Below are 13611 nucleotides of genomic sequence, written 5' to 3' on the forward strand. Positions count from 1 at the left end.
GTCAATAAGAAAAATTTTAAAAATTTTAAGAAAACATAAATTAATTGATGCCGGATGAATAGCATGATCAACTTAAAGAATATCTAAGTGTAGTGGGGTTTTTTAAACTTGTTGAACTACCTCATCTACCCATATGGTTGTCATTGTTTATAGCCTTAATGGAATAGTGTGATTTTTTTTACTAGTAGAGGATTAAAAATGTTTGAAATTGTACGATGCAATTTAATTGTAATATAAAAACTTGTTTTTCGAATTAGCTTATATTGGTAGCTATGTTTGACTTTTATACAAAAAAAAACATGGTATATTGAATAAATGATGTTAACTTTTTCATGTTGCTCAATAAATATTTGACACGTGAAAAATCTAATATTTAACAGTGACGATGATTTTTTTATAAAAGCAGAAAAATAATAAAAATATTTTTGTATTGTTTCATAAAAATCTAAAAAGTTAAGAAAACAATTTTTTGAAATAATTTTTATAATGTTTTATAAAAAATTATAATTTGTATAAAAAACTTTATAAAAAGTGCTCTTAGAAATCAAAATTTTTATAAATTTATAATAAAAAAAATCAAAAGCATGAAAATATTCACTGGACCATGTAATTTTTTTATAAAAATAAAATATATAATTTTAATGCACAATACTTTTAGATTTTTAATTTTTTTGTGATAAATTTTTAAAATTTTTTACCATTATCACCATTATCAAATATTTATTGAACAACATGAAAAATTTTAATCTCATTTGTCTTGGAAATCATTTTATTAATGGAAACCATACCATTTATTTCACAAACCAAATGTTCATTAAACAACATGAAAATTTTAATCTCATTTGTATCGGGAACCATTTTATTTAATGAAAATTAGACCTGTTCATGAGTTTGAAGCTACCTACCTAGGTCTGTTCGAAATTTGGTAGAGCTTAGGCACAAAAATTAGACTCGAAAAGTGGACTTGGGCAGAAAAACTAAGCTCGTTTAAAATTTCAGTTGAACTTGAGTTTGAACATTTAAGGCTCGAACCCAGCCCAACCTGTTTTTAAGTTTATAATACTTTATATTATGTAATTTATTTATATATTATGTAATTTATAACACGTAAAGAAATAAATCCATACTAAATAGATAATATTACTCTAATGTAAGCATTAAAATAATGTTAAGATGGCCATATAAAAAAATTAGTAAATAAAAATATATAAAATTATTAAATATTAAATTAAAATAATATAGATTGCTTAAAATGAGCTTAAATAAATTTTTTACAAATCTAAACGAACTTAAACAAAATTTTAAATTCATATTTAAGGTTGAGCGAACCAAATATTCACCAAACAATATAAAAAAAATTATGAGTGAATAGTTAATATCCTGTGAAATAGTTGATAGATTGAAAATGTAGTTCAAGTCAATTTATGAAACATTTAAATTCCCGAAATATTTTATGGCAAACAATCACATTTTATGTAATCAAAACCACACATTTCACGAACCATTTTATGTAATGGAAACCAAACATTAAGCTAAGGTATATTTCCCTAAACATAGAGTCAAACAGAACAAATTACCGTTTGAATCAAAGGATGTTAAAGCCGCCGACCCGAAACCTTTGGAAATACAATCTGCAGATCTTTGTTTAATTGCTTCCACTCACAAAAACCCTAGACTAACGCCGACCCTTTCACTGATATGGCAAGGGCTGCTCTTCTTCATTTGTTAAGATACCGCACGGCTGCCGCCGCCGCAGCTGCAGAACCTCTCTCCGCCTTTAGATGCGTAAGTTTTCAATGCCTTTCTCTTTTATTTTGTTTTCTTTCGTGGTTCATTTGATTGGTTCGTATTTCCTAAATTGATGGTTTTTTTTCTTTTCAATTGCTTATATAAGCAGCTGATGACTAGAAGCAATAGTAAGACACCAGCAGCAGGGATTAAGTGGGCAGGTTTTTGCAGACCTTTCAGGTCCAATGGGTTCCATCCTTTTCTTTTTCTTTTGGCTTTTTTATTTCTTTGAATAGGGTCTAAATTGATTTGTTTTAACTAGTGGATGTTGTTTGTTTGCTCAGCTCAAAAGCTGCTCTAAATGATGTTATCGGTAATGATACGGATTCCAGCGTTGCAGTCATGGAACCACAGGTAAGAATATTGAAAGATTAATGGAAGTTACTGCTGCTAGTAATTATTAATGTCATTCGAAGTTGTTGTCATGTTTTTCCATATGATATTTCAATAAGATTCTTCGGGCGTCCTGTGGTCTTTCTGATGTATCATATGAAAGCAGTAATTATATAAAGATAGTGAAAATAGCGAAAGGAGACAGAGTGAGGGGCGAACAACTTCTGGTTTCAATTTCCAACTAAAGTTTACCATTAAAATATCTATAATCTGGCATTATCCGTGTAATAAACAGGGGAATTGCATGAATTACCCTAGTTGTAAATGGAAACCATAGGTGGGTCTGTACTATATCTAGATAGTGTACTGTTATCAGCTTTTCCACCTTGTTCATTCCTTTTCTGGTTATGAAAGAAGGGGGGGGGGTACTGTTTGGAGTATTTCAATTTCACCAATGGTTATTATGTCAGATTGTCTGGTGGTTGTTTTGTTTCTGTATCATAGTAAAACAACTTTAAGAAATGGGTTAATGCACTTAACTTGGCAATTATTCCCACATTGGGGATTGAACTTGTTTTTTCCAAGTTAGTCCCTTAACTTGTTAATTGCTCTCACATTGGGGCTTAAACATTTTTTCCAAGTTAGTCCCTGAACTTTTTTTGGGTCCAAGTTAGTCCATGATATTTCCTTAAAAAAGTTGGACCGAAAAAAAGTTTAGGCTCCAATTTAGGAACAGTTGCCAAGTTTAGGGACTATCTTGGAAAAGAAGTATTCAAGCCCCAATATGGGAACAATGCCAAGTTCAGGCCTCAAATAGTGCATTAACCCTTGAGAAATTTATATTGTCGGTGTCTCTTGAAATTTGGATTAAGTCTGTAAGTGTCACAAAATGTCCCAGGTTGAACACTTTCTTTTTTCTTATTTTGGAAGAATAAACAAAAAGGGGCTATAGTTGCTTTTAAAATGAGATGTAGGTTTTTCCTAAGATGAGAAATTGATGTTTCTTACAATAGTTAAAACTTCGGGCTTATGTGGCTCCTATGTTACAGACTTGGGTTATGGCAGATAGAGGAAAATTGCCTGTGGTGGCCTCAAGGTCCTCTCATTTGTTAACGTGAATTTCTTGTCTTTGGGAGATTGCACAATAGCAAATATGGAAGTCTGACCAGGTGTTCGATCATGGTTGTAATTGTGACTACTGCTTCTTCAATCCTAGATGCTTTTGTTAATTTTCAAATTTAATACTCCCATCAGCATCCAATGCTGTTTAGGCTGAAGAAATGCATCAAACACATAGTGTTTACTATTCAAAGAAAATAAAACACATATAAGATCTTAAGTTATGAAGCATTCTAGAATGTATGTCCTAGGTCATTCATACTTTGATTCAGAAACAATCAGTTGAAGAAAAATGTTTTATGTCATTGCATACTCCTTTGATCTGTCTCTTATTTTTATTTGTTGTTGCACATAAGCCGTTACACTTTTAAAAATGTCCTGGAAAAACTACTTTGTTAATTCCCATTTCTATCTATTTTTGAATTTACCACTCTATTGAGATAGTGGGACGTTTTTCAGGAACGAGTGGACCCATTTTCCCTTGTTGCCAATGAGCTGTCACTTATTGCCACCAGACTGCGGTCAATGGTAGCTGCTGAAGTATGTAACTGTCCTTTCTCAGGTCTTTTAACTGAGTTTTACTATTTTTTATTTTTTTCTGGTGTAAAAAGGTTAAGATCTTTCTCTCCTGTGATAATTGCTGTATCCATTTCCTACAGGTTCCTAATCTTGCTTCAGCTGCGGAGTACTTCTTCAAAATTGGGGCTGAAGGAAAGAGGTTTCGTCCCACGGTAATAACAGTAGTTGCTCAAGGCTAATGCCAAAAGTTTGTCTTTTCTTTGATTGTAGATAGTTTTTGGGTGTCATGAATAAGATAATAGTAACCTAAGGTCCTTCCCATGAAAACCAGTCCTTTGATCACACCCTTGCTTTTTGGGACTTGTCTTATGCACACAAGATGAATAACATAGCCCAATTTAGATGTGCAACTGTCGCAAAAAAAAAAAAAAACCCTTTCCACTTGGTTTTTTCTGTTTTTCTGTTTTAAGTTCTTAGGCTTATTTTATAGGTGTGTTTTTACTTGGAAAGCACTGCTCGTGATTCTAAAACCATTCATCTTATATTTCAGATTAGGGTTAGTTTCCAAATTGCTATTTTAGTTGTTCTATGCAGGTTTTACTTTTAATGGCGACAGCTTTGGATGTGCATATACCTGAACTATCTCCTCCTGGGATTGGAGATACCTTGCCAACTGATTTGCGTACAAGACAGCAGCGTATAGCTGAGATCACAGAGATGATCCATGTAACGTTTATGTCCCCTTTGCTTTCAATTTTACCTCTGCAGTTACTTGGATGTCAAGTAACTTCCTCATAGTTTCTTCTAGATTAACTTGGCCATGCCCTTGGATCAGGTGGCAAGCCTCCTTCATGACGATGTCTTGGATGATGCAGACACAAGACGTGGTGTTGGTTCACTAAATGCTGTAATGGGCAACAAGGTGCCAATATTTTTCTTGTTCCCTTGAAAGAAGGTTCCGCAACAAGTTCTCATTGTTGTTTTAAGACTCCTTTTATATTAAGCTTCTCCTAGCAAAAGTAGTTCTTACTTTATGCTAATCAAGCTGTTTATGGATATTCAACCTGGCAGAAGATAAGTTAATAGAGGATTGAAACCAATTTTTATTTTCTAAGAATTTCTGTTTGTAATGCAGTTGGCTGTTTTAGCAGGAGATTTCCTGCTTTCTCGAGCTTGTCTGACCCTTGCTTCTTTAAAAAATACAGAGGTATTTTTAACCCCTTTTTGATATCGTGGATGTTGTCCTTTGCTTTCTAAATATCTATCTGAGTGATTTATATTCATTACCTGTGGTTTTGAGTGTATGTAGGTTGTCACCTTAATTGCAACAGTTATTGAGAATCTTGTTACTGGTGAAACCATGCAACTAACAACCGCTTCTAATAAACGTTTTAGGTATACCACTTTGCTATTTACCCATTTATTCATTACTAACTTGCAGTTTTGTTTTATGAGAATAGACATCAAAAGTCCTATGACAAGTTTATTCCTATAGGACATTTTCTACCCTGTATTTATAATGATTGTTTTTATGTTGCTTCTCCTTCTGCTTAATATTTAATACTGTCGAATACATGTAAAATTTGATCATTCTACTTCTGGAAGTAATGAGGCTTGATGTTATCTTCATCCTTTGATCATTTGTAATGCTTTATGTTTTCTGGTAAGAACAAATATTCGAAGGATAAGCAGTATGCATGTGAGGCCTGTAAATCCAAGTTATCTACTTATCTAAAAGAACACCCTTTCTATGAAAGAAATCAGAGCACATAGTATAAAGAAAAGACTAGCTAGATAATTGCTATTTGTGCCTTTACCAAACAACCTGCTCAATCAACTGCTCAAAAGAAAATAAAATTCTGTCCAATAGTTTTATTATTTTTGGAGAAGGGGTTGAAGGGAACAAATTTAGATAGGAAATGGCTACTGCTGTTGCAATTTTGTGCCGTCTGAAGGGATAAAAAAATGCAGTTTCCTTTTCCGGTTACTGTAATATTGTAAATAGGAATAAAATACTATAGTACTACATGCATGTGTAAGTATATTTAAGTGTTTTGCGCATGCATATCAATTTTCGTGTATAGAGGACAAATATAATCTAAATATTATAAGCTCGACTAAGCTGGATCTCAGTTGATTCAATGCTTGAATATGGCACAGTTAGCTAGCTAATAACGCTTGACAATCAAATAATTATGTATTTTGCAAGTAACTTGCCTGTTTACACGCTTGGTGATTCATTGCATGTGTGGCGATTTTTTTTTCTTTTTAAACTTTGTCTCCTTCTGATTGCTTATCCATGACAAGGGCAGGCTAATAAGGTGAATAATTGCTGTACTCATTAATAGTCTTGGGATTGCACTTTTAAGTAACCATGTAACCTTTTTTTTAAATGCAGCATGGAATATTACATGCAGAAGACATACAACAAGACTGCATCCTTAATATCAAACAGCTGCAAGTCAGTTGCCCTTCTTGCTGGGCACACAGCAGAAATCGCAATGTTAGCCTTTGAGTACGGAAAAAATCTGGTTTGTAAATCCCACAAATATTTTCTTGGTCAGAAAGGAAAAAAATTCCTCAGAGTTTCTAATGGAAACCTTTTTGAGATTATGTTGCATGTTACAACATATGTATCATGGAGAACTCTGTGGACTGTAGTAACACCAATTAACATGTATGCATGATATGGTTGCTTGATATATTAGAAAGTGAAGATTACTAAAAGAATCTTTGATACCTCCATTGTTCTTGGTTCATGCGGTAGTCAATGGAAAATTATGCAAAATATTTCTGGAGATACAATAACAGTACTCTTTCACTATGACAATCTGATTGGTGTTTTAAGTTTATGGTCTAGTTCAATCTTATAAAATGGTGCCTGAGGTATAAAGGTGGTTGCATGCTTTTAAACCATAATTTGCTATGTTGATATTCAGTAATTTATCAACTGACAGGAACTTTCAAGCATTCTACAATTGAGTATTAGAACTCGACATCAATTCATACCATTTTATGCCACGCCATCTGGCAGTATTAACATTGTCCTATTTCTATTTATTATGCTTCTTTAGTCTAATCATTTGCTTCTTTTCTTTTTTTTTTCTGCAGGGATTAGCATTTCAATTGATAGATGATGTTCTTGATTTCACAGGCACATCAGCATCCCTTGGAAAGGGTTCTTTATCTGATATCCGACATGTAATTCATCTACCTTAATGTCTTATCTCCCCATGCTCGCGTCTTCTTTTTTGTTAAATGAGAAACGGTGACCATGAATCATGAATGTAAGTGATATACTTGTTAGAATTGATGGAAAGATAAACCCACTGGAAATCTGGACAAACCTTCCAACCACGCTTCAAGGCCTCCAATTTTTAAGCCATATTTTTCCACTTTATTATGCCTGTGGCACTACCATCCCCCTTAACATCTACGTCTGAAATTCTTAGTTTCAAAACTTTCAAACTGTCCATATGTTTCTTGCCATATGGCTATGGGTCCCATTTATGCTCTCTGCACTCATTCATGAATCTAAGAGCTTGTCTAATGGTCTATGGGGGCATATTATATAAGTCATGATAGTTTGCATCATGCAATACTTATGTTTAGGGAAATGTATTCATCAGTTGAGCCTCTTTGAACTCGTTCATGAATCTTAGCCTTGGCACTTGACCTTGTGAAATAGTTTTCTGTGGCAACGTTAATCATAGAGAGCTGAAAAAATGAGGGTTCTTCAAGAATATTTACTGGACTGTATCTCAAAAGAAATACTGTGTTAAATGAATGTTTGTCGATGGCAGATAAAATGATGTACACTTGTCTTGTCAAAATATGTGCCACAGGGAATCATAACAGCTCCAATCTTGTTTGCTATGGAAGAATATCCTCAACTGCGAGCAGTCGTTGACAAGGGATTTGACAACCCTGCAAATGTTGACATAGTAAGTTTTATATTTATTGATCTTAGTTTTATGTGCAATTTCTATTACTATTCTGTTACAATGTCGTTGTTAAATGTCAATGAAGGCTTTGGAGACCTGAAATTTGGTTAAAATTTCTTGTCGTTTTAACTTTTCACTTTAACTTGTGGGATTCTGAAGCATTCTAGAAAAGAGTTGGTCTTCGATACACTGATATGCTGTTCAAGATAGTTGAACTCATAGGTTTTAAAGTGATTATGCTTGCAACAATATTTGATTTTAGACATTTTCTCTTTTTGTACTAATTTACTCTTGCTTTACATATGTATTAACTATGAAGGAACCTCCGGTCCCTGCTATTATGTCATGATACAATAATGTTTGATATCTCCGTATAAAATAGTGTTTTTTAATATGTTTTATTTTCTATTTTATGTTATGTTGGTGTCATGTCCAAAATTACCAAGTCTTGTATCAAATACAGGCACTCGAGTATCTTGGGAAGAGTAGGGGAATAGAAAGGACCAAGGAACTAGCCATGAAACATGCAAATCTAGCTGCTGCAGCCATTGATTCACTACCCCAAAGTGATGATGAAGATGTAATAAAGTCAAGGCAGGCCCTTATTGATCTCACCCAAAGAGTTATCACCAGAAATAAGTGAAACAAAGACTATCAAGTTAGTTTCACTAATATAGGTTTATATCAATAAAACCCCAAAGTCCCTTTTGTAGTTATTTTCTTGTAGCCGATCACAATTTTCTACAAAATTATTTTAGTTTTTGCCCTACTGAAAGAAATTTAGTAAGGGAGTATTTTGTTTTTTTTAAGAAAAAGGAAAATTCTTATTCTTACCCTTGTATTCTAATACTTATATCTCAACTTGTGTATTGCATTTTCTTTTAATTTGCAAAAAATAATAGTAAAATTAAACCTTATCAATTCATGGTTGTTTTTTTTTTAATATACTAAAATTTTGCAATATTTTTTTGACATAATGATTAATTTAGTCATTGATTCCTTTTCTTTTTTATACAAGTGAAGGGGAAGGGTCATGGGCTTACAAGTACAATGATTGAATTTTGAACTTCACCACATAAGTTTGTCATGAGTTGTGATTAGGGTCATTTTAGTTCTCAACTTACAATTTTAGTTAAATTACATGTTTTTATGGAAAATTTTGGTTAAATGTATTTTTTTTTAAGGAAAAGTTAATTGAAGTACTAAATTTTAATGACAATTTATGCGTATTTCATAAAAAAAAGTTTTAAAGGCACTTTATAGTTTTAAAAAATGAAACAATGTTTTAAGTTAATGAACTTACATGTTTGGTCGCATTTTTCATTTTTAGTTTCAAAAAGTAAAATGGTGTCTCGATTTTTTTTTTATTTGCTTTTCAAAATTTAAAACATTGTTTTAATTTGTATGAAAGGCGAAAGCCGAAAGAACTTATGTTGCTCTTCTTTTGGATTTCAAAGACCAAAGGATCTTAGGGCTTTGAAGAATATTAAAATACTAATATCTATTTCTTAAAGAGACTGATAAGGAACTGTAACAATTCAAGCAATGCAAAATCATAAAATAAAATTCACAAAAGGAAAGAAGAATTGCGGCTTCTTCATTTCTAGATATAGGCATTTACATACATGAATTTTTATATATATATATATATATATATATTTATAGAATTTAATAAAAGATTTCATAAAGTTTTAACTATTGGGATCTAGTATTATTAGTACAATGATTTCGTCTATATGCTTCTAATTTTTCAAATAAATTGGTTTAATAAAAATTTATTAGAATCATTAATATCTTTTGTATATTATCCTTTACGGTTTTTGCATAGAAAGCAAAAAAAGAACGAAGTAAATATTGGCTCACTGATTATCTAATGTTTAAACTAATATTAAACGACATTACGTTGTTGGATCATAATGCTAGAAGACAAATTATATTAGTAGATAATCTGAACATCCTCAGTCTAATCGAAATTGAGTAAATCGATTGAAAGATTAATATGTCATCTATCAAATCTAATTGGGGAGATATATTATCTTATGTATCGGAACGAATGACTCCCAAAAGATAGAGATATAGATGTGACTGACTGGACTAGTAGTACATCAGGTAGGACTCAAGTAAAATAGATTCTAAATCCGTTAATAGATTTATTCACTTGGTGACATTCATAGTGTGACATATCTTAAACTTAAGTGGATGATGAACTATTTATGTGTGGCTCGTATATTTTGATGTAAATGAAAGTTTGAGTTCAAATAGATAAGAAACTGAAAATTGATACATTAGGTATACGACTTCTGCATGATGTAGCATCATTCCGCAATAGTGAAATTCATAGTCTAATAAAGGGTAAATGATATTCTCCTATCAACATTACATGATAGATAAAAAGTAACGTGATTACAGGGCATTTGTCTTAGGGATAAATGACTTAATTAATATTTGTTAGTAATTGACTTTTCATGAAGGAATATGTAATGCTTACTATGAGATAAATAAGATCATACTGGGATGACAGATTTATCCCAAAGAAGTTAAGGATATTCTATGAAAGTAACAGAACTATGGCAAAGTAATCAGACAAACACTTAATGAGTAGGTTTCATAATGGCATATAAAAAGGGAGAGCTCAATCATGATATTTTGGTGGAATGACTTCATAACTAAATAATATTATAATTAATAAGTACAGAGCCGAAGCTTAATTACAAATTATCTTATCACTAATTATATATATCCAATTGGTTCTTCCACTAGCTCAAGATAACCAAAAACAAATTGCATGTAGAACCAATACAATATGGAATGAATGAAAATGAAGTAAGAGAAATAGATTGCATGCATCACTATCTCCAATGAATGTGTTTTCTCGCTAAGTACAAAAGATGACGTAGAAATTAATTTAATTTCTTTAAATTATTATTTAATTAATTGTAGTTAAATAATTGAAGTTCGAAGCAAAAATTAAATTAATTAGTCATCATAGATTTATTGAATAAGATAATTAAATATATTTTCTTATGGATTCTAGTATAGTAAAGTTGTCATGATTTTAACAATTTAGAATTGGGTTTAGAAAATAATTTAATTAAATAAATAAATTGATTAAATAAATAATATTTTCGAAAGTAGAAAACAATATTATAGTTGAATAAATCCTGATAACACATATAACTAGATCTAATACATGGAAGACCCAATCAAGTCTTGTTACATACAATGGGCGGCAAACCCTAGTATTTTTCTAAAGATGTTGTCGCCCCCAACACTTCTACCTAAGAGTAGAAGTTGTGTTTTCTATTAAAATATTATTATTTAATTAGACTTTATTCGAACAGAACTCTTATACTATTTTTCTATAAATAAGAACTATGAGTTACACCATTTACACAAATCGTTAGCATCGTTATTCTATTAGAAAATAGTGGAAATTTATTTTACAAAATAAATTCTATTTTATGTGAAAAACGCATAGTTTCTGGTTATAGAAAGAATTAACTTTCCCACTAAAAGTTAATAAAGTTTCATTCTATGCGATTGGTTCGTGTTGTTTTAGTCCACACTCAAAGCAATTCATGGTTTGAGAATAGCAAAAAAGATTGTTTGGGGGAAAGTCGAGATTGACTTAACCACCTTGTACAAAGAACAATGATTTATTGTTATAAATATCATAAAACTCAGTTTTAAAGAAAAAAATTAAACTTCCACTATGCCTAAAAACACTATTTTCTAAATAGATTTTTTTAGCAATTGATATCAGAGCTAGGTTGTACTGTGTTTATGGTGTAAAACGATTTCAATTTTTTTTCTCTCTCTCATTGTTTGATTAAATGAAGATGAGAAGTGACATTCTTAAATTGTATGCATGTTTTGGATTATTATGCATGAGGATGAATGTATGGATTATTTATATTCTGTTATAAAATAAATTTATCGAAGATGGTGATTCCTAGAAACTAGATTGGATGTAATATTGATTTTCGTAAATTTTGGGTTGTAATTAGATCGTGGACTATCATCTCCACGCATGTTTATTTTAATTTTTATTTCTTGTAAAAATTAGAAAATTTTATGTGAGACGAAAACGGACTAGAAATTTTTGTAACATAAAATTTTTGGTGGAAATCGAAGAAGTGAGGTGACTGACAACGTGAACAAAACCGAAATTGAAACTGAATGAGACAGCGACAAGAACCAACGGTAGTGGTTGGCAATGACCTGACTGGCAGTGGCCAACAGCGATGGCCCAACGGTGGATCCCATTTTGATTAAATTTTGAGTTGTCGGGTTTTGAGACTATTTTTTTTGGGAGAACATGTTAATTTAAGCTTTTTTTGATATTTTTTAAAAACCCACAAGTTACTTGGCTTTCTCCAAAAATGCTTTGGGAAAAATATTATAATTTTTTTTTTCATTAGAATAGAATCATGAAACTTTTAGTTGATCAAAGTTAATTTAATTTCACAATTTTATAGCATGCAATATGAGATCAAATTGGCATATTCATGCGGATATAATATAAGCATACCATATGGTTTTGGAAAGAGAATGTCATTTGTACTTTTCCTTGCATATTTAATCATTTATGATTGAAACTAGAATAAAAATCTTACATGTTCTTAAAATATTGAGTGAAAGAAGATTTCTAAATAAGACCTATGACCTTCATCAATGGTCTTTGTATGATGATGTGATAATACTTTGAGCAGATTTTACATTTGTCACACCCCATAATAAGTATTATCAAGTGGACTTCACTAGGGAAGACAACTAGTCATATATTTTACTCATTAGATTGTCTCAAGATGACTCATGTAGAGTACATATTTATTATGGGTATTGAGTTGATAGTTATACACTCAAGATTATTCTAGTTAAGTAATTTCCTACGAAGCTCTACTTAAGTTAGAATAATAGACAAACGTGAAACGATTATTGATATGTGATCAGGGGCGAAACCAGAACAAATTTTTAAGGAGGCTAAATGAAATTTTAATTTTTTATAGTCTATATCTTTATAATTTTTAAAGGATTAAATTGAATTTTTATAATTTTAGGGGGAGCCAAAGTACAATTTAACTTTTACAAATTTAAAATTTTTAAGAACTTTAAATGGCCTAAATGACAATTTTTCATTTTGGGGAGGGGTTGAGCCCTGCCAGCCCCCTAAATTTGCCTCTAATGTATTTGGATTCACATATTAATTGGATGAGAATTCATATTCCTACTAGTTGGTTAAGATTTATCACACAGTGACTTAATCCAATGGGTGTTGGAATTATTGTTGCAATAGACTTACAAATGTTTTCAATGTTTAATGTAAGACGCGTGCATCATCTAAATGCTATGTTGATTTTTTTTTTTGAATATTTGCTTAGTTACAAAGATAATTTTCAGTTCGAAAATGACACCAACTCCCTTATATTCCTACTGAGAACAAATTGAACAGAAACAATTATAAATGCAAAAACAAAAATCTTAGCATAGTAGAAAATGAAACTTAAATATTATTTTTGATAAATTATGTGGTTTGGACTTATTTAAAAATCTCAACTTGACCCTGATTTACTATTTTAATCATATTCGAAATTACAAAACTCCAATTTAGACCTATAATATATCGTTAAAACAGGGTTAAAATATCTAACCATGCCAGTTTAGTTCTTGTTGCCTAAAAATGTTGGAAAGATACCAAAAATGACCTTGAAATCAGCGATACAAAGATATCAAAAAAACTAAAAATAATGCTTTAATTAAGGGCGTTTTTGTTTTTTCCACCTTTATACGAATTTTATCTTAATAATACACATTACTATGATTAAAATTAGATCTAGTAACTTTTTCTACTCAAATCAATTTCGAAAATTTGTGTCTTCAAGATCTAATTAATTAATTTTATCTCTTT

General features: G+C 31.1%; 1 protein-coding gene across 4 annotated transcripts; it reads left to right on the top strand.

The window, feature by feature from the left end:
• Nucleotides 1-1466: 1466 nt before the first annotated feature.
• On the top strand, nt 1467-8624 carry LOC107954170 (solanesyl-diphosphate synthase 1, mitochondrial). Of its 4 annotated transcripts, none has more exons than XM_016889653.2 (13): nt 1467-1785; nt 1898-1968; nt 2073-2142; nt 3700-3780; nt 3900-3971; nt 4354-4485; nt 4595-4681; nt 4895-4966; nt 5069-5154; nt 6158-6290; nt 6871-6960; nt 7605-7703; nt 8167-8624. In XM_016889653.2, exons 1-13 carry the CDS (start codon nt 1699-1701, stop codon nt 8344-8346), a joined length of 1260 nt encoding a protein of 419 aa, XP_016745142.2. In that variant the 5' UTR covers nt 1467-1698; the 3' UTR covers nt 8347-8624. The 4 variants fall into 4 exon arrangements, with proteins under 4 accessions (XP_016745142.2, XP_016745141.2, XP_040953505.1 ...); XM_016889652.2 differs by having other exon boundaries at nt 1472-1785; nt 1895-1968; XM_041097571.1 differs by lacking the exon at nt 1467-1785 and adding an exon at nt 3171-3290.
• The last annotated feature ends 4987 nt before the right edge of the window (nt 8625-13611 follow it).

The sequence above is a fragment of the Gossypium hirsutum genome, chromosome D07, assembly GCF_007990345.1.
Source record: "Gossypium hirsutum isolate 1008001.06 chromosome D07, Gossypium_hirsutum_v2.1, whole genome shotgun sequence".
In the NCBI taxonomy this organism is placed as follows: domain Eukaryota; kingdom Viridiplantae; phylum Streptophyta; class Magnoliopsida; order Malvales; family Malvaceae; genus Gossypium; species Gossypium hirsutum.